Here is a 27,290-nt window from a genome sequence, read left to right as displayed (position 1 = left end):
GGCTCTGGTGCGTCCCAGGGGTGCCGGGTGGTGGGTGCAAGTGTACTGCTGTTGGGATTCTGGGCAGGGGCCGCTTTTTCGCCCAGAGTCCCCTCCACGAGCGCTCCTCTTCCGGGGTCCAGTGTCCTGACCTGAGCCTGCAGCCTCAGTCACCTGGTCCCCCATTCGATCTCCCACTTCTAGTTATAAACAAATTGCCCAGTTCTTCCAAACCTCCTGGGCTCAGTCTCCAGGCCGCTGGGAAGGCGCTTCCCACGGGCCGCTAGACGTTGATGAAGGATCCCTGGTCCCCGTTGGCCGTCTCGGGCTCCACGCAGCGCCCCTTCCTGCGCGTGACCCTGCGGTTCCGGTGGAATTTGGCGTAGCAGCGTAGCCCTGAGTGAAGGGAGCAAGGGGGTCATGGGTAGACTGCCATTAGTGTTCCCCCCCAACATCTTCTCTCACAGCCCCTCCATTAGTCTGCCCTGCAACCCAACCCCCGCACCGCAGACTGAATGAGCTTTATTTATGTGAAATATACAGAATAGGCAAAGCCATAGGGACAGAAAGATTAGTGGTAGCCAGGGGTTGGGGTTGGGGGCAGGGGGCAATGGTAGTGACTGCTTCCTGACTATAGGGCTTCCTTTTGTGGGGAGGAAAATATTCTGGAACTAGATCATGGTGATGGTTGCACAACACTGTAAATATACTAAATACCACTGAATTGTACACTTTAAAATGGTTAAATTCGTAAATTTCATGTGTATTTTACTACAATCCTTTTTTTTTTTTTAAGTGAATCAGATTCTGCCCTCCGCATAAAACCTCCATGGCTCCCCATTGCACTTAAAATGAAATTCAAACTTCCAACCTTGCTTACAAGGCCCTCAGGGACCTGGACCCTGCTTCCTGTCTGATCTCTTCACCTCCCATTTTCCCCCTCACTCTTTATCTCCAGCCACTCCCAGTCTTTTTGCTGTTCCTCACATATCCAGCCATTTCCTGCCTCAGGACCTTTGCGTTTACTGTTCCCTCAGCCAGAAATCCCTCCCCCAAACTCTTCACAGAATCAGCTCCTTCACAGCCTTCAGGTCTCAGTGAGACATCCCTGATCACCCTAATTAAAGTAGGTACTGGGTTTTTTAGTCCTCCTGGCCCACCAGTAGGAGAGCTTTGTGGTTTTGGCTCACTCTGTCATGACCGTAAGGAGCCCTGGTGGCACAATGGTTAAGCATTTGCCAACCCAAAAGTTGGTGATTTGAACCCACACAGCAGCTCTGTGGGAGAAAGATCTGGCGAGCTACTTCCATAAAGATTACAGCCAGTAAGACCCTATGGGGCAGTTCTCCTTTGTCACATGGGACTCCACAGCACCGAACAACATCATGGCCATAGTCATCCCCAAGACACGTGGGTAGAGATATTTTTCACTTGAGGCCACATCCCCCTGATGATAGTGGAAAGAGATGTCATTGTGGCCTGAGCAACCCTACTTTCCAAGTTAGGGGTGGCCACAAGGAGAGGGGCCATCTCTATGTTAAAATCCACTTATCACCATCAAGAGAGTAAAGGGGCTGTTGTGAGGCTGTGCTTAAGGGCCTGACATTTGAACCTGGGCCACTGGGCTTTCAGACCTCTGACCATGCAAGTGACACTTGGGAGGGGGACAGGAGATTCACAAGCAGGAGTGCTTGACCACAGAAGCCCTTCCGGAACCAGGCTGGCTGTGATGGCTGGATTCTAGCCCTGGGCTCTGTGTTCAACATGTTGGGATTTCTCAGGAGTCCCGAGGACCCTTGGTCCCCAGATTCCTCTGATGTGGTGTCTTGGTGACAGTCCCCCTTCCATCCCTAGATCATCTTTAATGAGGCGCCTGGGAAGTAACTTCCATTCTCATTCTTTTCTGAAGTCTGCATCTCTAGGGAGTAACCAAGAGTTTTGATGGGACTGACTAGCATGAGCGGGAACAGAGGCAATGAGCAGATGGCGCTTTGGATGAGGACATACTTCTGGGAAAGCAGTGCATAATCCCTCCCTCCCTCCCTTCCCTGAGGCCCAGGGGAGGGAGGAAGGAAGGATTCCTGGGTGGAGGGGCACCCACTGAGTGCCCAGCCTGGTACCAACCAGGCTTATTCAGCAGGGCCATGTCCCCCTCACCCAGGCTGAGCTGGACCTGGAGGCCAGGGACTACAGTTTGGCCTCACAGCTGCCCTGGACTCCCCGGACTCAGGGCTCTCCAACCCACTCTACACCTCAGTCTCCTCCTCTGTGAAATGGGGCCTTAACAGGGCACACAGGTACCTGCAGGCACTGCCACACACTTTGCAGATGCCAGCTTCCCAGCATCACCCGCTTCATGCACTCTTACCTTTCTGCTGGTCCTTCCTGCCCCCACTCCTGCCCCCTGAAATCCTGCAGCCCATTGAGCTTTGTAACTTATAAATCAGACCATTTCATGTCCCTGCTTAAAATCTGCCAGTGACTTTCAATTACAAACTGGAATTCAAATAAGGTCAATGATTCTCCCCACCAGCTTCTCCTACCTCCCCTTGTACCATCTTCCTTGTTGGTCGCTACGTTCCAGTCCTACTCAGACAGGCCTGTTCCTGCCCAAAGCCCTTGCCTTTGTTCTGCCTCTTGTCTGGGACATTCTTCCCCTGTGATCTTTAGACACTGGCTCCCCTGTCCACCCCTGTCCATCCTTTCTAGAATAATTCCAGGGACTCCCTATCATATCATCCTGTATTATTTTCTTCACAGCCCTTATCACTTTCTAAAGGTATTTCATTTATTTTTTTGCTTATTATCTACTCTTCTTATTGGAATGGAATGCATGGGTACAGAACTTGTAGGATTTTTTCAACGCTGAATCCCCAATGTCCAGAATGGTGCCTGGCATGTAGCGTGTTGATGTTAGCTGCCATCAAACTGGTCCCCTGACACATAGCAACCCCGTGCACAATGGGATCAGACCATTGGGTTTTCTTGGCTGACTTCTTGGAAGTAGATCACTAGGACTTTCCTCGTAATCTGTTTTAGTCTGGAAGCTCTGCTGAAACCTGTTTGGCAACATAGTAACATATAAGACTCCACAGACAGGTAGGTGGTGGCGCGGATGAGGTGCACTGGCCAAGAACCAAATCGTGGTCTCCTGCATGGGAGGTGGGAATCCTACCACTGAACCACCACTGCCCCCCAGCACAGAGTGGACATTCAGTAAATATTCCTTGGCTGACTGGGTGAATGAGTGATTGAACCTAACCAGCTTTATTGCTTTTGCAGCAGATAGCTGTTAATAAGGATAATGTCAGCAGAAACAGGGCATGAGTCTCAGGATGGTTAAGAGCAGGGACTGAGACCTAATTCTCCCATGTAGGAGATGTGAACACTGATTGCATATCAGATGATATGAAGTAAATATTGTGAATTTTAGGTGTTATAATGATCTTGTGGCTATGTTTTCTAAAGAGTACTTATCTTTTAGAGATGTATTCAATGCCTATAAATTCCTAGGAATTGGTTCAAAATTGTAGGGGATTGGGGAAAGTGGGTGGGGGATGACACAGATTAGACGTGAGTTGGTAATTATCGAAGCAGGGGGACGGGAGATGGGGGTTCATTATACTACCGTAACTACTTCAGTATTAAGTAAACGACATTAAATTATGTCGTTCCCCCCCATCGCCGCAAAGATATGTTGAAATCCTAATCCCTGGTACCTGTGAATGTGACCTTGTTTGGAAAAAGGGTCTTTGAGCATGTTATCAGTTTGGTTAATATGAGGTCATGCCAGAGTGCGGTGGGACCTAGTTTAATATAAGTAGTGCCCTATGAAAGAGAAGTGGCAAAGACACCAGAGGAAAGACGGAGGTATGAAGATGCAACTACCCGCCAAGGAACACCTGGGGCTACGAGAAGCTGAGACAGACAAAAAATTGTCCCCTAGAGCCTTCAAAGAGAGCAAGGCCCTGCAAACACCCTGAACTGGGACTTCTGGCCTCCAGAGCTGTGAGAGGATACATTTCTGTTCTTCTAAGACGCCCACTTGGTGGTAATTTGTTATGGCTGCCCTAGGAAACTAATGCAGTGGTGTATTGTTTGAAATTTTTCAGTGGAAAAAAAAAAATTCTCCCACTTTTCTAGCTGCATAAGTTTGGGCAAATCACTGAACCTTTTCTGTGCCTCAGTTTGCTCATTTGTACAATGGGGATCAGAACAGCTCCAGTCCTGGAGTGGCTGTGTGGTTGTGACAGCTGCAAGAGCTAATGAGAGTGAAAAGCTTCGAACCAAGCCTGGCACACCTGGTCCCCACGTGTGCTGAAGGCAGGTACAGCTCTAGGTGGGAACTCGAGGGAGTTAAAGAGGCAGTGGCCAAATGCATCCTCCCCCAGGACAGTGCTGGGAGCCCCCTACCCCTCCTTGTTATTGAACTAGGAATGCCTCCCCTGGGATAGAATACTGGTGTGAATGCACCAGCCTTCTCAGGTTTGATCTTATTTAAAGAGATACTCCTCCCTTCTCCCACTTCCAGATCTTGGGAGATCATGCCAGCTTGTATTTCGAGAGGTGAGAAAAGCAAATCTGCGAAGCCATGCCAGGAATCGGGACTAAATGAGTTCACAGATTGGGAAGACAGCAAGTGAAGCTGTGCTTGCTGGCGTCTTCAGCTCCCAAGGGGTTCTCCCACCGCCTCCTTCGCTGCAGGCCACCCGGTCCCCCCTCTACCAAGAAATCTCATCCCCCAGGCACTCCTGCCTTCCACTCACTGCAGAACTAGCCTCCAGGAGCAAGGCAGGCTTCGTGGTTCTGGAGCCTGAGAAGCCCCCAGGGGCACCGAGGAAGCCTCCAGGGGCTCCGGGGAAGCCTCCAGGGATGCCCAGGAAGCCCCTGGATGGCGGCTTACCTTCCACACACATGCAGTCATCGAAGCATTTGTTGTTGAGGCCTCGATTGTGGGGAGTGCAGAGATGCTCCCGCAGGTCACAGCAGCTGCCTGAGACACAGCAAGCCCATGTGGTCAGCCATGAGAGCCAGACCCCTCCCTGCCACCCCCTACATCGTCCCCCTGGACAGGAGATCTATCATCCGTGTGGCAAGGCGGATCTGGCAGCATGGGCCATCTGGTTCACAGGGCTCCTGACTGGAGCCACAGATGGATGTCATGGCCAAGATTCCCTCTGCTCCCGCTCCGGCTCCTGCTCCCGCCCCCGCCCCCTCCCCCTCTCAGGGGGCAGGGACCTAGCTGCTCCAGCTGGGCAACTGATGGATCACAGGGAAGTGAAGGCAGGTGGAACCACCTCCAGGGGACAGTGGGTGGAACAGCTGGTGGCAGGGGTGGATTATCCAATAGGCAAGGTAAGCACTGTGCTTACTAGATCATCTGTAGTGAACAACTTCACATTTTTTCACCATGTTAAAGATTCTGCTTCTAGGTATGGCTAGCATCTCTCTCTCTCCCAACCTCACAGCACCTTCCTACAGAATCAAAGCCTCTTTTCAAATTTACAGTCCCTGACGTCGGTGGATAACCCAGCAAGCAAGGTAAGCACGGGTTTACTTGTGCTTACTTAATAATCTGTAGTGAACAGTTTCACATATTCTTCACCACAGACTCATGTGAAATTGTTCACTACAGGTTAGTAAGTAAGCGCAAGTAAACCCATGCTTACCTTGCTTATTGGCTAGTCCTCCCCTGGTTGGCAGCCACCAAGTGTGGAGTCGGCTGGGAAGGACCTCAGGGGTCATTGACTACAACACTCTCTTTGGACAGATGGGAAATGAGGCCTGGGGAAACCATGGGATGCGGCCCAACACAGGCATAGGCGCGGCTCAGCCCAGCCCAGAGCCAGATCTCAGAGCGAACTGTCCAGATAGCCCACGCCCCAGCCTTTCCTTCCCGCTCAGAGTGAACAATATTATTAGCTGCCATTGAGTTGATTTCAACTCATGGAAAACCCACGTGTGCAGAGTAGAACGGCTCCATAGGGCTTTCGAGGCTGTGACCTTTCAGAAGCAGATCGCCAGGCCTGTCTTCGGAGATGCCTCTGGATGGGTTTGAACCTCCAACCTTTCAGGTAGTAGTCGAGCCCTTAACTGTTTGCGCCACCCAGGACTCCTTAAGTGAACACCACAGTTTGGAAATGATGTAGCCTAAGCTGGTGGTCTGGCTTCCACAGTGCCACACTGCCACCTGGTTGCTCTGTTTGTAGCATAGTTTGGAATGAACAAGTGTGGGGCGTGGAGGTATGCACTTCGGGTCTCCCTATAGGACAGCACTTGCTGTTCACCTGTGAGGAGGGCAGTTCCCTGACAGCCGCCAGCTGTTAGCACCTTAGGAGCCACCTCAGCTTTCAAGTCCAGGTAACGCTGTCCCCAGCAGCCCCAGCCAGTGACTGATGTGAGGTTCCTGTAACAGGCTGGCTCTGCTCTGGAGCGCCCCCTTTGGGCTGGCCTAGGCTTTGTACCACAGTCTAAAGGTCCCTGCCCATAATGCTCCCTCCTCCTTTTATCTTTCTTAGGTGTTTCCCTGACCCCCAAAATAAACCGCCTGCATTTCTAAGTCCATCATAGCCTCTGCTTCCCAGAGGCCCCAGTGGACCCAACAAGGACCAGCAGGTTAAGGCATGAATTGGTCAAAACCTCAAGCACTTGTCTTTAGATGGTCCTGATGGTGATGGCTGCTGAACAGTGAAGATGCAGATGCCGGTGAAAGCATCCCCCCAAAGCCCTCCTGAGTTGTGAGGCAACAAGGACAGATCAAGCCCTGCCAGGTTTTTAGAGGAAGAGGTCAAGAGAGGGGACATGTGATTCAAGGCAGTGTGGGGCAGCTGTGTGACCTCGGGCGAGACGCTTAGCCTCTCTGGGGCTCAGTTTCCTTGTCTGAAAATTGGAGATGACAGTGTCTGTTCCTCCAGGTGGTTGTGTGAGGATTACACAAAGTAATGAGTGACAGCACCTCTCAGTAAGCAGTAACCCGTTGCGACTCAGGGCAACCCCATGTGTGTCAGAGTAGGACTGTGCTCCATAGGAGTTTCAGTGGCTGATTTTTTAAAAGTAGAACACCACCAGGCCTTTCTTCCGAGGGCACCTTTCTTCCGAGCCTCCAACCTTTCTGTTAGCAACTGAGTGCTTTAACTATCTATTCCACCCCGGGACCAATAAGTGGTAGCCAGTGTTATTATTTATTACCCGTAAAGGGTCAGGGAGCCTCGGGCCCTACTGACATGTCTAGGAAAGTGCACCCCTGCCCCCTGATGGGTAGGCTTCCTCCCAGCACCCAGCTTAGCCCCTTGAACACTGGTGCTGGTGCGGTAGGTACCTGGCAGGCAATCTTGGTGATGGTCGCACGGCTCCCCTTCAGCTGGTGACGTTTCATTGCCATCACTGGAGAGTTTACTCCAGTGTTTCTCTGAGGATAAGAAGATCTGTCGTCAGAAACTGAGGCCCAGCAAAGCAGAGAAGTTAATCACCCGGACTCTGGAGTCAGGCTGCCCGTGCTGCTCCTCCCAGCTCTGTATAAGACACTGTATGTCTCTCTACCTGTGTTTTCTCTAAAATGGAATCAACAGTAGTACTGACCTAACAGATTGCTTTGTTTTTTTTTCAGCATAAAATGAGCTGGTAGCTGGAAACCAAAACCCAAACGAAACCTGTTGCCGTTGAGTCGATTCCAACTCATAGTGACCCTATAGGACAGGATAGAACTGCCCCATACGGTTTCCAAGGAGCACCTGGTGGATTCGAACTGTCAACCTTTTGGTTAGCAGCCGTAGCTGTTTACTACGCCACCAGGGTTTCCTAGATGGAAAGCGATTGGCATATAATAAGCACCCGATAGCATTTAGAGTATTTTCCATTTTGGGTGTTGGGTGATACCCAGTTTGGACTTGACTGCCCTCCCCCGGCACCCCCCCCTTTTTGGGCATCAGTAGGTCACACCGGGCCCACTAGGGCTGTGCCTCAACAGAGGGTTGGGGGTGGGGGAGAAAGCCAGGTATGGAGGTGGAAGGGTAGGTATGCATACCTTTCTTCTTTGCAGAGGGCCAGACCTCGGGTTTTAGGTCTTCATAATCAGTCCAGTCGAACAAGGCCATATCCAGTGTGGGCATCACCTCCCCGTCAGGCCTGGGCTGTACCTGCAGAAGGGGGTACAGAGGAAGGAGACCTGGAGCATTCCAACCTCTGGAAGCAAGAATGTCGGCCAGAGCGAGTAAGAGGGGCTCTTGAAAGCTACCTCGTCCTTTGCTCGGCAGCCTGGAATCCCAGCCCAAGGGATGTTGAGATGGCTCCTGAGGCTCCCACCAGCTGCAGCAGCCACTTGGTTGGTGTCCTTATGTGCAGGCACCACCCACTGTGCTGCCTAAGCCCAGTGGTGCAGCCCAGAGAGTTATTTCCCAGGTCCTCCGTGGGAGGGACAGTGACCACCATCTGGGCTGGGAAGCAATCTTGCTGCTCAGGGTTTCTAAATGCACGTGGAGGGACTTGGACAGAGCCCAGCTGCTCATTTCCCTGCCTGTCCTCTCTCCAGCAGATGTTACCAGCTCTCCTGGCATGGTTGAGGCCATAATCAGAATTTAACTCTACACACAGCCCCAGCCAGCGGTCTCGGGATGCTGAGGGCCAGAAGCCGTGGCTGGATCTGCACACAGCCACCTGCTCACAGTGGGACGTGGGCAGTAAGAGCACCTTCGAGGGCTGGGTTCCTAACAGATGGGGTTGTGACAGCACAGGGAACCGTGCTTTCCTGGGGAGACAGGCCACTACTGTTATCAGCCTCTCAAAGGGTGTTAAGACCCGAGAAGAGACTAAAAAAAGATCTGTTGCTAAAAGAAAAAGCATTATTCTCTCTCTCTCTCTATATACATGGATCATTTTTAATGATTTTATTTGGAAAAAAATTCAAAACCATGGAAAAGGTACGAGAATAGTATGATTCACTCCTGTATACCCTTCACTAGATCCACCAATCCACCTCCCATCTGCCAGTTTGTCACACTGTGGTGGCCTGCATGTTGCTATGATGCTAGAGGCTATGCCACCGGTATTTCAAGTACCAGCAGGGTCACACATGGTGCACAGGTTTCAGCAGAGCTTCCAGACTAAGATGGACTAGGAAGAAAGGCCTGGTAATCTACTTAATTAGCCAATGAAAGCCCTCTAGATCACGACAGAATATTGTCCACTACAGCACTGAAGATGAGCCCTTTAGGTTGGACCAAAGAAACCAAACCTGTTGCCGTCGAGTCGATTCCAACTCATAGCGACCCATAGGACAGAGTGGAACTGCCCTCACAGAGTTTCCAAGGAGCACCTGGTGGATTCAAACTGCCAACCTTTTGGTTAGCAGCTGTAGCTCTTAACCACTACATCACCAGGGTTTCCTTAGGTTGGAAGGCACTCAAAATACACAGTGGCCGCAATGATGGACTCGAGCTCACCAATGGCCGTGAAGATGGTTCAGGACTCGGCATCGCTTCATTCTGCCATACATGGGGTTGCCGTGAGTTAGAGCAGACTCGACGGCAGCTAATAACGGATTTACCAAAGGTTAGTATTTTGGCCACAATTGTCACTTGCTTTCTTTCTGTATTAAAGATTTGAAACAGATGAGTCAAAGTGTTTAACGCTTGTTAATTCTGGGTCATGGGAACTCGGTTTTCTAAGTTAGTATTCTCTGTGCTTTTTCGTACATGTAAAATTCTTCCCCGAGGGCCCCACTGCTCTTCATGCAGAGACCTGCATGCTGAGCTGGCACTGGCCTCCTTGGCTGTCCCTAGAGTGAAGACCCTGGGCTACCTTCTCCTGGCCAGTGGCAGTCCTGTTTCAGGACACAGTGCCCACCCGGGCTGGAGCTGTACTAGACGGTGCATCAAGAGACCTGGTTTCAATTTAGGCCTGATAGTCTCGACTATCTCTTCCACAATCCTGTCTGTGCCTCAGTCTCCCTACACATGCCAAGAGGGGTTTGCATGATGTGCAAAAGAACCCTCCAGCTCCGAGGCTGTTCTGGTGCTCTTTACCTGGGGCTGCAGAGATGTGACAGGCAGGATCAAGGACTCTTCCGTGGCAGGTGCTGCCTCCAAGGTGGTTAGGAACAGCAGGGTGGGGGCCAGGCTGGTGGAAGACTCCTCCATCGTGGCATCCTGTGCCTGGTCTTCAGAGAATTCTGCCTTCTTCATCAGGGAGCTAGGACCTCGGACCAAGGCTCTGCCTGAGACAAGGAGCAGGAGCCATGGGGGTTCTGACTGCCCACTGCAGCACCCACATTTTCTATTTCAAACTACGAGGCAGCAGGGACCAGGTACCAAGCCCTGTGCTCAGCCAATATCCCTGCTACCCGCCGTCCGAAGGAGGTGAAAATGGGGCGTTCAAGGAGAAAATGCTTCCTGGGAGATAGCCCAGGGATTCCCCTAGTAAAGCAACATCCCAGCAAGTTCAAGTTGGAGTTGGCTGGGCGCAGCCAGGGGTATAGTGTAAGTGCAACAAATGGGAACTGGCAGGGTTAATCATGAGAGGCTTCCTGGAGGAGATGAAGAGTAGGGGAGCAATGTGATGCAGCTGGGGAAAGAGGCCTTTGAGAAGGCTGGGAGGTAAGCACAGCAGCTTCTCATATACAAGTGAATTATCCCTATGTGATGATAATCTCTAGTCCAGTCCTTTTATTGAGCACCCGCAGTGTGCAGAGTCCCATTATTTCATGAAACCATTGCAAGATCTCTGGGACGGGGGGTACTGCCTTCAGCCTCATCTACAGGGGAGGAAACTGAAGCACAAAGAGGTTGGGCAAATTGCCCAAGGATACAAAGCTCCTGAGTACCAGAGTCTGGATTCAAACCCAGGTCTGTCTGAGTACAAAGTTAATACTTTTAGCCACTAATGCCACCTTCCAAGGCCAATGGACGTGGGGTAGGTAGAGCATAAGGGACAGTGTGCAGGGTCAGAGGGTCAGGAACAAAGGGGCTTTGAGAGAGCTGGAGGCCCCAGACTCATCCTGTCTCCTTTTCTCAGGCCAGGTCTGGCCGCAGGTTCGTTTGGGTCAGCTGGGGTCCCTCCACCCTACAGATGAATCCCAGAGAGTAGAAAGGGGCCTTAGGGACTGTTCAGTTTACCTGTTCATTTTGCAGACAAGGAAACTGAGGCCCTGTCAGTCTGCGGTCCCACAGCTGCTCAACAGCAGAGCTGGCCTAGCCCCAGGCCTCCCATCCCCATATCAACTCACCTGGGTTGGGGAGCTATTGGTCTATTGAAGCTGGGGGAGCTGTTGCTGAGCTGGGGTGAGTCCTGTCCCATGTGGGCCCTCTGCTTTGTCCCCAACGATGCCAGCATCCCTCCCCTACCCAACACAGATGACCCCCTGTGGGGAGGGAACTGAGAGTCTAAGCTGAGGGACCATGCTCTGCCCACTTGGGGGGTTTCTGCAGCCGTAGCAGGGAAGCAAAGCTCAGCTGCTGCATAAGGGAGGCTGGGCTGCCATCCCCCTCCCCCTGCAGAAGCACTCCCTCCATGTTGGTGGCACTCTGCCTGCCCCCAGAAGCTCTCTTGTCACATAAAGACACTTGGAAGCTGAGGTTGCTACCTGGGCTCAGTGCCAGGTGTCAATGGAGAGGGGCCATCTGGGTGGAGCTGCTGGGACAGGTTTGCTCAGAGACTGAATGGGCAAAGGGGGCACCCAGGCCGTGGGGGCCAGATAGCTCACGGAGATGGAGGGATGTGGAGGAAGGGTCAAGTAGGGTGGCAAGGGCTGGCAGGCACCATGATGGGGACCCTCCTCACATCCCATCTCCAGGTTGGACAGCACTGACTCAGCTTCAAGAAAAAGCTGAGAATTAACCAGTTAACAGCTATTGCTTATCGCCCCTGCCATCTGTCGGGCACCATTCTAAGCGCTGTACGTATCAAGTGCCTGATTTTACACTAAGGATACATGAGAGACCAGTATCCTCATTTTGCAGAGGGGGAAACTAAGGCACAGAAAGGTGACTTGTCCAAGGCCACACAGCTAGTAAGTGACGGAGCATGGATTCGAACCTGGGCAAATCTGTCTTCAGAGTCTATGCTCTTAGTCACCACTCTGCTTTGGAGATGATGCAGTGATTGCTTCGAAGGCTAAGGCAGTTCTGTGGTGTACCTGAAGGGCACTGAACTGTTCCGCCTCTACTCAGGACTTACAACCAGTTGCCGTCAAGTCGACTCTGACTCATGGTGACACCATGTGTGTGGGGGTAGAACTGTGCACCATAGGGCTTTCAATGGCTGATTTTTCAGAAGATTGCCAGGCCTTTCTTCTGAGGCACTTCTGGGTGGACTTGAACTTCCAACCTTTGGGTTAGCAGCCGAGTGTGTTAACCATTTGTATTACCCAGGGACTCCACTCAGGACTTACAGTACCATGGATTTAGGTCAGATACAAGGTAGAACTTCCTGACTTAGATGGATCATATCCTTGTAAGACTGAGCTTCCATTGTCTCATATCCCTCTCCTAGTCCTGTACCCTCCCCGCTAGGCCTTTCTGCACCCCTTCCCCTTACCAGATCCTCTGACTTTAGTGAGATCCCTCCCCTCTACTGGGTGTCCACTGACTGTTGACTTTGGGGCCTCTGGATGTCCTCCCAGGGACCTCATCCCACTGATATCTCCCTCCGCTCCCCACCTCTTGTCCCTTGAGTCCCCCAGCCACCTGGGTCTGAGTCCACCCTTACCTCCACCCTGATCCCTCCCACCTCTTTGCAAGCCCCCCCCTCCTTGCAGATCTCCAATACCTCGGTGTAGCTTCAACCTGTCCCTGCGTCTTTTGTGCTCCCTGTCGTGTTTCTTCGCCCTCTCCAACCCTGGGGACCGGTTCTCCTTTTCTGGGTAGGGCGGGGCCAGCCCCAGGAACAGGTCCTTGTCCCGAAGCAGGCCTGCAGGACTCTGCCCAGGCAGCAGGCCCCCTACCCCAGGCAGCCTGGAGGCCTGCCTGGTAGTGGTGACCACAGCACCATCCTGGGCCCGGCCGGGCATGCCTGGGCCCCGCGCCTTCTTGCCCAGGCCCCGCCGGCGGTGGTGGCCGGCCTGAGGTGTCCAGAGTGCTGGACGTGGGAGGTCGATGTGATTCTCAGGGAGGTTCCGGGCGGGAGTTCCAGGTGCCAGTGAGCCTGTGGGGTTCAGCTCCAGGAGCAGCAGGAGGGCCAGGAGCAGCACAGGGGCAGCATGGGTGGGGGGCCCGGCCATGGCCTCCTTCCTGCAAGAAGAGCAGCACCATGAGGGCAGCTCCACAGCTTTCCTCCTTCTCCCTGCCCTCAAGTCCCTTCCACTACAGTGCTTCTCAACAGGGACGGAGGGAGAGGAATTTGCCCCCAGGGGACATTTGGCAATGCCTGGAGATATTTTTGGTTGTCACAACTGTGATGCCACAGTTATGACATGATACTGGTGTCTAGTGGGTCGAGGCCAGGGATGTTGCTAAACACCCTACAATGAACAGGACAGCCCTCAACAAAGAATCTTATGGCCCAGAAGGTCAACAGTGCTGTGGTTGAGAAACCCTGCTTTAAGTAGTTTAAGCAACATCCAGGTTCCAGGTTAATCTAGAAGTCTTTTCTCTACATAATAAATCTATATCCTTTGTCAAGTCCCCTGGAGCAGGGCCCAGCCTGGAGGGGCTCGGAAACACCCCTCTGGGTCCAGGGCCTTGACTGAAAGCCTAAACTCAAACAAATGGAAAACAGCTTTGAGCACATGCGGTATTCCAGGAACATGGTAGTCCCTTATGTGGATTTATGTCACTTAGTCCTTTCAACAGGAGCCCTGGTGGCGAAGTGGTTAAGCACTCAGCTGCTAACTGAAAGAACAGCGGTTTGAACCCACCAGCCGCCTGGCGGGAGAAAGATGTGGCAGTCTGCTTCTGTAAAAATTGCAAACAAAAAAAAAACTGGTCATCGAGTCACTTCCAACTCATAGTGACCCTACAGGACAGAGAAGAACTGCCCCATAGGGATTCCAAGGCTGTAAACTTTATGGAAAGGAGCGCTGGTGGCACACTGGTTAAGCTCTCAGATGTTAGTGGAAAGGTCGGTGGTTTGATCCTACCAGCCGCTCTGTGGGAGATGTGACAGATGTCTTCCGTGAAGATTGCAGCCTTGGAAACCCCATGGGGTACTACTTCCCTGCCCTATTATGTGTATGAGTCAGAATCAACTTGACAGCAATGGGTTAGTCCTTGTAACAGCTCTCTGAAGTGGGTCCTATTTAAAAAAAAAAAAATTGTTGCCAGCACATCAAAACAACCCTATAGCAAACCTATAGGACAGAGTAGAACTACCCCATCGGGTTTCCAAAGAGCAGCTGGTGGATTCAAACTGCCAACCTTTTGGTTAGCAGCCAAGCTCTGAACCACTGGGTCACCAGGGCTCAGGATCCTATTAGGATCCCAGTTTTTCTGAAGAGAAATTAAGGCTCAGAAAGGTTAAGCCACACATGAGTGACATCTATGTAACTCAGAAGCCTGTGCTTTTGAGCACAGCTCTGTCCTTTCTCCTTTTCTCCTCCTCATGATGGGCTCTGAGGTCACTTCCTCTAAGTCAGTATGGTTCCTTCTTCCCTCCCTCCCTCCCTCTTTCCAGGTACAAGCAGGGAGAGGGTGGGGCCTGACACAGCACAGTCTGGTGGGGCTGAGGATCTTGATTCTGACTCCTGCAGTGTGGGGTGAGCTGACCTTGACCTACCCTCAGGACAGCCCCCCATTGCCCACACAAAGAAGTGGGGCTTCCTAAGGGACCCACTGCTCTGTCCCCACACTGGAGGAAGAAGCTGACCGCTGAGTGGCCCAGAGGACCTCTAAACCTGGGGAGACAGAGGGGGTGTCTGTCAAACTCTGGAAACCACCCACCCGCCCACGGCCCTCACCTGTCTCCACTCCACCAGCGTCACTGTACCCAGACAGGTTTGGCACCAGGTTAGCCAGGCTGATTGAATTTTTATGGCCCCCGGGTCTCCCTCATAGTCCATTAGGCTGGCAAAGGTGCTTAGACAACTGTTTCTTTGTGATTTGTGGCCATATAACTGCCCAGCGCCGAGGCTGGGTTAGCGTCTGGGAAAGATTCCCGGCATTGTCCCCTCCATGCTCTCAGCTCCTGCAGCCTGCCTGGCTATGCACCTGAGGAGGAGCCTTGGTGTGGGGCCCTCTGGCCCAATCCACAACACACAGCAGCATTTCGGGACTGGGCAAGGGGGACAGGTGGGTGGGCCTCGACCCATCCCTGACCAGGCTGACCACTCTGAGAGGGGTGGGGAGGTGCTGAAGGGAGGAAAACACATCTTTCGGGTTCCCCAGCCCCCCAGCCTCACCTGGTCTGGGGAGGAGCCTCTGAGAACTGCCATTATCCTGCTGTCCTGTCACCCAGCCTGGTGTGTTCTGTTCCTTCAGAGGCCTGGGTCCTGGCCCCCATGGCCCACCCCTAGAGCCTGGCCTGAGAACGAGTTCCGCCCACTACTTAGCGTCTTGCAGTATTATGGGAGCCTCCTGTGTTTCCTGGGTAAGCCTTGACAGGGAGTGGGGAACACTGGGATGGGCTTGTTGTGACACCCCCCTGCTCCCCCTCACACACACTCCCATTCCTCAGTCCTCAGACTATAAATGCACACTCCCACCTCACCAGCAACAAGAGGCTCCTGCCCATCAGCCTCCCTCAGGCATCTCCATAATGAGGGCTCCAAAGGCTGAAGCTAAACACAGCTGGGCCTGAGCTCCTGATTCCTGAAGCAGCCCCGTGGGAGGAGGGCCCATTTTGAAGGCCTGTCAGTCAAGCATTGTTGGGCTCAGAGGGAGGACACAAACCCAGTTGCAAGGCCTGCAGTGGAGCTGAGCACCTCTCTGGGCTGGTATGTAGCCTGAGAGGGGCCAGACTGTGCCCTCTGCTCTCTCTGAGATGGAGAGAGGCTGGAGTCTGCGTTGGATGCTGTCTACCGCCCACAGTGCTCCTCTTTCCTGCTGGGACATTGAAGCCCTCAGAACACACCATCAACAGGGAACCTGCTGGTTGTTGCCCAATGAATGGAATCCTCCCCCCACCAGCCCCATCCTGGAGGTAGAGAGGAGCAAGGCAGGGAACCAGATGAGGCTTGGCAGACAGGCAAGTACAGGCAGCTCACAGGTCCCTGAACAGTAAATGCTGGTCTCAGAGGCCAGCTCCTCCCCTCCAGAGACACAAGACAAAGCCAATCTCATACCCCCAGTTCCAACACCCCCTGTATCATGACCCCACTCCATCATGGCATCTTCCCCCTCTTGCCTATGTCCTGTTGCCAAGCTCCTCTTCAGCCATGGGTCTCTTCATCATACCCAGAACCCCAGCTTCCATGCCATCTTTGTTCCATCCCACCCTTCATGCTCCATAAATCAAGGTTGCTGCCAGCCTGGGGCAGAGGAAGAGGGGGTTTTTGACGTACACCCATACAAGTGCCATCCCTCTCCCCAGACTTCATTAGCATCATCCTGTCCTCAGAACAAGCCCAGACCGTTGCCTGATCCAAACTATCCATGGCTCCCTATTACCTTTCCATTTAACCATAGACTCCTCACTTTGGCACTCAAGACCTTGTACAGTGTGGCCCCAACCTGCCTTTGCAGTGCTAACATCTACTATCTCCCCTTCACAGCCAAAGGAGACTGTCCCTTGGGCCCCAAACACATCTCACCTTTCTCATCTCTGTTTGTGCTTAGGTGGTTCCCCTGCCTGGAACCCCCTCTTCTCCCCACTCCCCTCACTATCTGTCCAAATCCTGCCGGTCCTTCGGGGCCCGCTCCAATTTTCCCTCCTCCAGGAATCTTTTCTGGTTTACCAGCTAGAAGTGTTCCCCTACTCCAGACTCCCTCATGGCTGTGCCTGCTCTTGAGACCTCATGTGTCATTTTGTGCTGGGGCTCTCAGCCTTCCCCCGACTAGACAGGCAGCTCTGCCCCAGTTTTCCCTCTGCTCCTCAAGTATCTACCAGTTGGCCAGTTGCTGTTGAGTTGATTTGATTTCAGCTTATGGTGATCCCATTGTGTCAGAGAAGCACTGTGCTCCACAGGATTGTCCATGGCTGATTTTTCGGAAGTAGATCTCCAGGTCTTTCTTCCAAGGTCCCTCTGGGTAGACTCAAACCTCCAACCTTTCAGTAAGCAGCCGAGTGCACTAACCTTTTGCATCAACCACAGGTAGCATCTACAGGATCCTGCAGATAATAGGTACTGAGAACTATAAATTGGAATGGAAGTGGATTAAGCACAATTAAATTTACACCTAAGCAGCAGATTATAAATAGATCCCCTGCGTGTGTATGCATGTGTGTGTGTATGCCTGCATGCATGTGTGTCATGGAGTGAGAGCTGGGGAAGTCCTAAAGTCTCAGATCCTGGCATCCCTTTGCCCTGTAGGTGGGCAAAGGGGCTCTCTGAAGACAGCAAGCATCCCCTCTCCAAGCCCACAGGATTTGTATACTGATCCTGGCACAGCCCAGCAGCTGAGATGCCAGCCTGGCAGAGAGCCACTCGAGAAACGTGGCTGCTACCGAAGTTGTGCCAAGGATCCACACAATGACGGATTCCACTCCATCCTGTCACTCTGGAAGCCAGCAGAGGCTGTACCCCAAAGCACCAAGGATCCAGGCAAAAAGGGGAAGCAGGTGCCCCCCCACCTCTACCCCCATCAACTCTAGAAATTTCTATCTGTGTCTTGCTCACAAAGCCTCCTCTTCTGGTCTCTCCTCCCTAGATTGGGGATCGTCAACTGCCTGGGGTTGCCCTGGACAAGAGGTGTCGAGGGACATAAGGACTGTCCACAGCCCAGACACAGCCCTCTCACTACTGAGGGCTCACGGTGGATGGTTCCAAACAAAATGACAGAAGCAATGATAATCATAGGAGCTGCCACTCGCCAAGCAGCTCTTAAGCCCCAGGCGTCTTCTGTGCTGCATGCCTTATTTCATCTTGCCCTGCAGGTAGAGTTCTCCAGGTTTTTAAAATGAGGAAACTGAGGCTCTGGGAGGGTAAGCCACACATTGGAAAGCACATGGCAAGGGAGTGGCAAAGCCAACTCAAGACTGGCTTCTCCCTGTACCCTGTGCACATGGGACGTAGTCCTCGTCCTCATCGCCTGTACCCAGTTTCATCAAGGTCACCTGCCTCCCCACCATCTTCACCCTTGAGTGCACTCAGGTCCCAGGAGGGGGACCAGACAGGGCAGCTGGGAAAGGAAAACATGGAGGGGAAGGGAAAGGGGCTTATCTCATGCCCCCTCCTACCCCCATCCCATGGTGAGAGCTGGAACTCTGCGCCAAGCTGTCTCCACCCAGGAGGCTCTGGGAACAGCATCATACACAAAGGAAGGCGATTAATCAAGCCTGGAGTCTGCTTTGATTTCTGAGCTCCTGCTTCCATTCAGGGTGTGCTATTTAGGGGCCAGGAGACGAAGGGGGCTCCTGCCCTACCCTCCTGAGACAATGGTGGAGCAGGGTCATCTCAGGACAGCTGTAGGGCAACGTCCCACCTTGCAGAGTGGGTTGGGAGGGGGCAGGGGAGAGTGCAGGGAGGGGGAAGGGCCGACTGGGAGGGGCTGGGCTGGGCTAGCTGTGATGTTCTGATGGAGTCCAAGGCTTAGGATGCTGGTCCAGGCTGTGAGCCAGACCCAACTTTTGGTTAGCAGCCGACTCTGTAACACATGCAGTTGCCATGAGATAGCAACGGGTTTGGTTTTTTAATATTCTCCACTTTTAGTCAGAAGAACAAATCTAATCACTTGCTTGCCTGCTCAAAAATTTTCAATGGACATTTCTGCACCACATAGGAAAAAAAAAAAAAACAAGGGATTAAATACCTTAACAAAAAAAGAACTTTCATTTCCCCTCAGCCCAGCACACCCCAGCCTGGGAGCCCTGGGGTGGGCCAAGGGTGGTATCCCCAGAGCCAGTTGGCACTCAGAAGTATTGTTGTTAGGTGCCATCAAGCCGGCTCTGACTCATAGCGACCCCATGTACAACAGAACAAAACACTGCCCTGTCCTGCACCGTTCTCACAATTGTTATGTTTGAGCCCATTATTGCAGCCACTGTGTCAATCCATCTCGTTGAGGTTCTTCCTCTTTTTCTCTGACTCTCTACTTTACCAAGCATGATGTCCTTCTGCAGGGACTGGTCCCTCCTGATAACATTTCCAAAATAAGTGAGACAAAGTCTTGCCATCCTTGCTTTTAAGGATAATTTTGGCTGTACTCCTTCCAGGACAGATTTGTTTGTCTTCTGGCCACCATGGTATATTCAATATTCTTCACCAACGCCATAATTAAAAGGCATCAATTCTTATTCAGGCTTCCTTATTCCTTGTCCACCACTTGTCTGTCAGTTTGCTGTAGTGTGGTAGCTTGCATGTTGCTGTGATGCTGGAATTTATGTCACTGGTGTTTCAAATATGAGTAAGGTCACCCACTAAGAAGAAGGACCTGGTGATCTCCTTGTGAAATGAAATCAGCGAGTGAAAACCCTATGAATAGCAGAACTAGGACTTATTTCGTTAGATGCAGACATGGCCTCTGATTTGAAGTTTCCAGGCTGACGTGAAGATTTTAGGGATGCTTTAACTTGCGCTTGACAAGGCCCAATTCTTCTCACTAGGCCCCTCATCAAACCAAGGACTCTTCCTAGAATGGCTGCAAGTGGAGAATGCAGATGGCTGTCCCAGATCCTCAATCTGCTCAGAGAACAGTGGGGCTGCCCTGAAGCCAGCTCCGCAAACCTTCAACTCCTATTGGGGGAACTTAGCACTCCTGGCCCCTGGGGGCAGCTCCTTGTCTTATTTGGTGGGGCTGACTCCCATAGGGCTGGAAAATGGGTAATTATGCATTCCATTAAAATAGTTACATCCTAGATGAGAGTGGGAAAAGCCGAAGGCGGATTCTAAATTCTTCCTGGGTTCTTCCCAAGGCTATTTGGGATGAGACTGTCCCTCTACCCCTGTTGTGGATTGAACTGTGTCCCCCAAATGGCTAGGCCGTGATTCCCAGTATTTTGCGATGGACCATCCCATCATTTTGTCATCTGATGTGATTTTCCTTTTTTTTTTAATCAATCCTACCTCTACGATGTTAATGAGGCAGGTCTCAATCTACAAGATTGGGTTGTATTTTGAGTCAATCTCTTTTGAGGTATAAACGAGAGAAGCAAGCAGAGAGACAGGGGGACCTCCTACCACCAAGAATAAAGAGCCAGGAGGGAACCACACACTTTGGACCTGGGGTCCCTGTGCTGAGAAGCTCTTAGGCCAGGGGAAGATTGATGACAAGCGCCTTCCCCCAGAGCCGACAGAGACAGCCTTCCCCTGGAGCTGGTGCCCTGAATTTGGATTTCTAGCCTCCTAGACTGTGAGAGAGTAAGCTTCTGTTTGTTAAAGCCATCCGCTTGTGGTATTTCTATTTTAGCAGCTCTAGATGACTAAGACAACCCCCTGCCCCTGATCCCTCCCACCATTTTACCTCACCATTAGTCTTAATTTTCCTATCCAAGAAATGGGATTATTAGCCCATCGTGAGTTTCGACTACTTAGGAAGTCACTGTTTCTGTGTGTGTGTGTGCGCTTGCACGTGCACGTGTGCGTGTGTGTGTGTGTGTGTACAGCAGAGGCAGCACAGTGGGGTAGGGGACAGTGAAGATGAGCTCACTGGTGGTATGTGTGAGCCTTGCACCTCCCGCCCTGGTGGGTACTCACTGGCATATCTGTGCCTCGACAGTCCTGGGCTAGCCCTATGCATTTCTCTGCCTCCTGGTGGCTCTGCACCTACAAAGTGTTACCGTCTCAATACGAAGTGGCCTCTCAACTCCCCACCTACCCTTCCTCAGGCTCGCTGAGCACCAGGTGCTTGTTTGCCATGGGGACTGCCGGCGAGCGTGAAACTAGTCTCAGCCACTTACTGAGCCCCTCTGAGGGGGAACCTGCTCCTGTCTGAAGACAGGGATGCAGCTTCTGCTCCAGGAAACTTCAAGTCTGAGGGAAGAGACCCTGCCCCACCTCCCAAAATCAGCCAGTCAATGGAGAAGACACAACGCTTGCTCTGGTGAGCTCCCAGTGTACAGACATAAAACCAAAAAAACCAAACCCTTTGCCATTATAGCGACCCTATGGGACAGAGTAGAACTGCCCCATAGAGCTTCCAAAGAGCGCCTGGTGGATTCAAACTGCTGACGTTTTGGTTAGCAGCCATAGCCCTCTCTATCTAAAGGTTTAAAGGTGAAGACAGACCTCCTGCCCCTAGGGATTTCCCAGTCTGATAGGAGGGACAGAGCTCTGGCCTTGGGAAGACACACCTCTTTACTTCAGGAGCGGCAAGTCTGCTGGCAAAGACACAATCCCTGCCCTCCAGGTATCCCTGCTGCTCTAACTGAGAAGCCACAGTCCTGGAGGGGGGTCACAGGCCTTTTGATAGATTGAGGCACAGACATAACTATTATTAATTCGAACACACAGATGTCACCTCAAACCATTAAGTTTGAGCCGAGTGAAAACAGCCCTGTGACCTTGGGCACAGCACTTAACCTCCCTGCACCTGTTCTTCTTTAGAAAAGATAAAGGTACGTAGTAAGTGCTCCAAATAGTGTTGTTGTTAGCTGTAGACTCCCAACTCATGGCAACACCATGTACAACTGACCAAACTGTTGTGATCCATAGGGTTTTCACTGGATGATTTTTGGAAATAGGTCACCAGGCCTTTCTTCCTAGTCCATCTTAGTCTGGAAGTTCTGCTGAAACCTGTTCAGCATCATAGCAACACGCAAGCCACCACAGACAGATGGGTGGTGGCTGCATATGAGATATACTGGCTGGGAATTGAACCCGAGTCTCTTGCATGGAAGGTGAGAATTCTGCCACTGAACCACCCCTGCCCCCCAATAAGTAGTAACTGTTGCTTTAATGAGAACAGAAAAGAGGAAGTAAGGCTGCCAGGGAAGAGGTTTTCTGGAAGCATTCGTGCATCCGTGCCTGTGTGTGCCGGGGACAGGCGCAGGTGGTTGTGTCCTTGGATGGGGTGATGGATAGCTTCCGTGGGCAGGGCATGACAGGCTGAGGCCAGCCACCGGAGGCGGAGAGGACCATTGTCTCAGCAAATGAGGTTTGGCTTCCCCACAGGGCCAGCTCCATCTGCTTTTATTGTTACCAACAGCAGCTTCAGGAGTTCCCATCCCCCAAGGCCTCACACCTCAAAAAAGCCCACCTACAGGGGCTCCTGGCTTTGGGCTTCCCTCACACGGTATTCCTCACCTCACCTCCTGAGGCTGAGTCTCAGCTCTTGCTAGATTATGAGTACCATCACCTTTCTTCCTCCTCCCCCAAACATTGTTGGGGGAGGGGAGGGACAACCCCTAACACCCTCTCCACCCAAACTTCATTATGTTGGTGTCCAGACAGTTTAACATCATTTGCTGTTTGGCCAGAACCACCAAACCACCTCTTAAACACCAAGTGACAAAATATCTGCTGTTAGGCTCTGGCAGAGGCCCAGTGTAGAGTGGAAACACACCTGGGATTCAGACAAGCCTGAGTGTGAAGCCTGGCTCCAGTGCTTAAAAGCTGTGTGACCTTGGGCAAGCCAATCAACCTCTCTGGGTTTCAGTTCCCACATCTGAAAAATGAGTATGTTTGTCTGAGTATCATTTACTGGACAGCTATAATTCTATCCCTAGAGCTTTACATGCATTATCTACTTTAGCCCATGGAAGTAGATCATTTTTTTCAGATAATAATGATAGCAACAATAGCTCACACCTACTTCGTGTTTACCTTGTGCCAGGCACTGTTCTACAGGTTTCCCGTTTATTACCTCATTTAAGGATTAGCCAGTTGCTGCTGAATGCACTCTGACCGATGGGTTGGTTGTTAATGGTGACCCCACGTGTGTCAAAGAAGAACCATGCTCCACAGGGTTTTCAGTGACTGATTTTTTAGAAGTAGCTTGCTAGGCCTTTCTCCTGAGGCACTTCTAGGTGGACCTGAACCTCCAACGTTTCAGTTAGCAGCTAAGTGCATCAATCATTTGTACCATCCAGGGACTGTTTAAGTATTTATAGCCTCATTTAATTCTCCAGTAACTTTATGAGGTAATGGCTGTATTTGTTCTCATTTTACAGATAGGGACATGGAGACAAAGATTTGAGGGATCTGCCCAACGTCAGGAAACCCTGGTGGCGTAGTGGTTAAGTGCTATGGCTGCTCACCAAGAGGCTGGCAGTTGAAATCCACCAGGAGCTCCTTGGAAACTCTATGGGGCAGTTCTACTCTGTCCTACAGGGTCGCTATGAGTTGGAATCGACTCGACAGCAGTGGGTTTGGTTTTTGGGTTTGGGCCCAAGGTCACACAGGAGAGTAAGTGGTAGAGCCGGGATTTGAATCTGACGCCCTGGTCTTACATGACATTCTGCCACCCCTCTCTGGCTGAGAAAAGCTGAGCCTTGAAGACTTAAGCCATCCACAGACGTAAGTGGCAGAGCTGAGATTTGAACTCATGGCCATCTGACTTCAAAGCACTCCTCACACTACACCGGGTAACTGATACTAGTGCAGCTGCTGTGAATCTCAAGATGACATGTGCTGGGGGCCTAACCCAGAGCCAGGGAGGAAACCTAAAAACCAGCAGGTCCTGAAATTAGCTCATCCCGGTTGCCTTGGGAAGGAGCCCTGGTGGTGCAGTGGTTAAGGACTCAGCTGCTAACCCAAAAAGGTCAGCGGTTCAAATCTAGCAGCTGCTCCGCGGGAGAAAAGACCTGGCAATCTGCTCCCCATAAAGATTGCAGCTTAGAAAACCCAATGGGGCAGTTCAATTCTGTCACATAGGATTGCTATGAGTCAGAATTGACTTGATGGCACACAACAGCATTAACAGCAGCTGCCCTGGGGGAGTCTTATTCCAGGAGAGCCCTCTCCCTTGCAACCCCCACCAATCTGGGGATGTGTAACCAGGTGGTCAATGCCAGGCCATGGTGTTGGGGTGCAAGGGGGACTGCCGAGGCTGGGACCTCTTCAGGGTGGGCAGGGCCTCCCGTGGCTAAGATTCAGCCACCTTCCACGTCCTTCTTGGGGAGAGTCTGCTGCCCCATGGGCCACAGATCGTGGCCTCCACAGAGGTCCACCAAGAGGAAGAGCTGGTGTAGGGGGGTCAAGCTTCCCCATGCCAGGGCCTCGAGGCAGCAAGAGAGGCAGATCCCACTTCAATGGGCTGACAGGGATGCTCCAGTGTGACCCCCCTCTGGAGGGAGTGCCTACTCGTCCCAGGTGTGGAGTCAGGGAAGACAGGGTGCAGATCCCTGCTCCTCACATTCTGGGCTCGGCTCCCTCCAGGTCACACACCTGCTGAGTGGTCAAGCCGGGATTCGAACTCAGTTTGCCCTACTCCAGCCCTGGCGATGGAAATGAATACTTCGGCCTTTGCAAGTCACTTCCCTCTTGGTGTGTTTTCTCCTGTATAAAGCAAGCACATGAATCCTCCTCATATCCAAGGCAATGAAGAGCCCCCAGCACCACAAGCATTTTTCCAGGCAGCTCCATCCTCCTCCTCTCCCCTCCCCTCTCCCCTCCTCCCTCCCCAGCCAATCGTCCTTTGCTCCAGGGCAACTCTGGCCCCACCTGCCTGGGGAACCCGGTGATAACCAGGCCTTGCAGCTTTTCATTCATTCCTGTCCCCTCGGCCAACCGAGGATTCCATTCAATACAAAATGAGCACAGAGCACCTAGTGTGTGTTCGAGGCACTGGAACCATGAGTGGAATAAGACCTAGCCCCAGCCCAGGGAGAAGGAGATCATGCTGTACAGACCATGAGACACAGGCAAGGAGAACAGGAGGATTTCCCATGGAGCACACATCTGCCCTTGGCCTGCAAGGATGTGCAGGCTGTGACTCCACCCCAGGGCAGGGAAGACATTTCAGACAGAGGGAAGAGTCCTAGCAAAGGTTCAGAGGAAGGCAGGGCATGGAGGTGTTTGGCGAGGTGACCAGCCCTTCAGCGTGGCTAAAATGCAAGATGCTGATGGGAGCGTGGTGAGAGGCAGACGGGGTATGGCTGAGCCTTGTGGAGGTCTCTGCAGTTAATTTAGGGGCAGCAGGGAGCCATTGAGGGGTTTGGGGCTGGGGAGAAGGGAGGGATTGAAGGCAGAGATGGTGCCACCATTTTTGTGTGGACCAGAGGCAAGGAGGGGCGGAGCAAGATTCCTAGAGAAGGGTTGCAGGAGCTGCAAAGCTGGCTGTGGGCTGATAAGGCAGGGGGTCAGAGATGGCGGGACTGCCTGGGCCATCAAAGCCAGGCCTGTCTGCCAGGCAGGATCCTGAGCAGGAGGCTGGGTGGCATGGCGTGTGTGTGCATGTCTGTGTGTGTGTGTGTGCATGTGTGCCCCCAGCCCTGTTCTTGCCTCCCTAAAGAGAAAGGCTCCTCTTGCCAGCCCTGGCTGTGGCTGAAACAAAAACTCAGCCAGGGGAGCCTGGAACCTTCCAGGCTGTGACAAGATCCCTCCTCTTCGACAGTTGTCTCATTAAGCCACTTAGCCCACATCACTGCCAGATTCCCAGAGCGATGGTGTGTCACCTGTTATGATGACACAGATGACGGTCAGGGAGCTTGGGGCGATTACACAGCAGGTCCTGGATCCAGCAAGATAATCCTCCTCAGAGGACAGGAAAGGGCTTGTGAGCTAGCACCATTCAAAAAGAAATTGGTGCAAGACAGGTTCAGAACTGGGGCTGAGTCACATGGACACTTCATGACGGATGGCCAGCTATTGGCAACATCGACATAGTCAACCTGATCTCATTTAGAGAGCAGAAACCATTTTCACCCTGATTTTTTGACTCTGATTTTCAGAAGCAAACAGGAAGAGGGAGAAAGAAAGAGTGACCATAAGAGGGTGGGTGCCTGCTGGAAAAGGGAGGTGACGGTGACAGGTCTGTGATGGGGGAAAGGTCTGTCATTGGGTTTCTCTCCAGTGTCTCTAATTCTTGAGTTTTTACCCTCTTCTGTTGCACACTTATCCCCACCCCACCCAGGGACTGCTGACCGCCTCCCACCCCACCCGCACTATATGAGCCATCACTGTGGGTCAGTATCCTGCTGGCACACACATTCCAAAGACACCCCTATTCAGTAGGTCCTATTATTGTTCCTGTTTTAAAGGGGGGACACTGAGGCTCAGAGAGGTGCATTCTTTTGTCCAAAGTGACTCCCAGAGCCAGGGTTTTAACGCCTGTTTGCCTGATCCCAGAGCGATGGTGCTGAACCAGTGCTGGGGCACTTTTTGTGTGGTCAAGTACTGTCCTCCCGTGGGCAGCAAAGACTGCCGCACGTAGGCAAAGGCGAGGGTGCACGCAGCGCAGGAGGGCAAGGAAGACTTGGCGCGAAGCCCAAGTGCTCTTGCGTCTCAAGCCTCGGCTCCCCGCCGGCTGCCGAGACCCCGGCGTGGGGATGGAGAAAAGTGGGCGGCAGGGAGGGCGAGGGGCTCGGAGCCCAGAGGAGGGAGCCCAGTGCCGTCGGGGATGCTAGGGCGTGGTACCGGTCCGGGGCTCACCCAAATCCCATCCACCCACCCACAAACTCCAGCCCACTGGGTGGTCTGGAAAGGAGCAAGTGGGCTCTGCTCATCTCTGCCCAGGGCTCAGAGTGTCCTCGAAGCTCCTTCCAACGGTGGCGCACTGGGGTCCCTGTTCCCAGAGATCATCCAGAGACTCAGAGACACACAAAGAGAGAAGCCGTTCCGGGGGTGGTGACCGCTGGGGCCAAAGAGGAGAGTGGGCGAAAGCCGGAACCCGGAGAGGGCGGCGGGGGCGCGCGCGAGGCAGAGTGTCAGAGCGAGGAAAAGTGAGCGTCCGGCGGAAGGTGGGCGAACTGGGAGGCCAGGAGCGGAGCCAGGAGCCAAGGTAGGACGCGGTGAGGAGCGGAGACAGCACACCGACGGACGGGTTCGAGGGCAGGGAAGAAAGCATCATCCTAACCTCCAGCCTCCGTCCCCCGCGCACTCGCCCCTGAGCGCGCCAGGTAGCCCACCTTTGTCTGGGCGCGCTGCCAGGTGAGGCGGAAGGGCGGAGCCAGGGGCGGACAGAGGCTGTGCCTTACCTGTCCGGCCGGCGGGGCGGGGGCCAAGAGGTGTGGGGCCGTGCGCCCGCAGGAGCCGAGCGCAGCCGAGGGCCAAGCGGCAGAGTAGAGACGCCAGGGAGAGGTGCGCGGGCGGCTGGAGGATGTGCCCAGGCTGAGAGGGGCGGCAGGGAAGGGGGCGGAGAGGGAGAAAAGGGAGGGGGCGGGAGCTCGGGGAGGGGGCGGGGGAGGAGCAG

General features: G+C 52.8%; 1 protein-coding gene across 1 annotated transcript; it reads right to left on the bottom strand.

Moving 5' to 3' along the window:
• Positions 1-262: 262 nt before the first annotated feature.
• Positions 263-27,113, bottom strand: DRAXIN (dorsal inhibitory axon guidance protein). The gene is made up of 8 exons (XM_049875875.1): positions 27,076-27,113; positions 12,739-13,199; positions 9,999-10,189; positions 9,552-9,554; positions 8,003-8,114; positions 7,298-7,387; positions 4,883-4,972; positions 263-375 (listed from the first exon to the last, which is right to left on the bottom strand). Exons 2-8 carry the CDS (start codon positions 13,187-13,189, stop codon positions 263-265), a joined length of 1,050 nt encoding a protein of 349 aa, XP_049731832.1. The 5' UTR covers positions 13,190-13,199; positions 27,076-27,113.
• Positions 27,114-27,290: the final 177 nt, after the last annotated feature.

This window comes from Elephas maximus, chromosome 3, assembly GCF_024166365.1.
Source record: "Elephas maximus indicus isolate mEleMax1 chromosome 3, mEleMax1 primary haplotype, whole genome shotgun sequence".
NCBI classification, from domain to species: Eukaryota; Metazoa; Chordata; class Mammalia; order Proboscidea; family Elephantidae; genus Elephas; species Elephas maximus.
The sequence above is the reverse complement of the archived record's forward strand: the minus strand, read 5'-3'. Positions and strand labels throughout refer to the sequence as shown.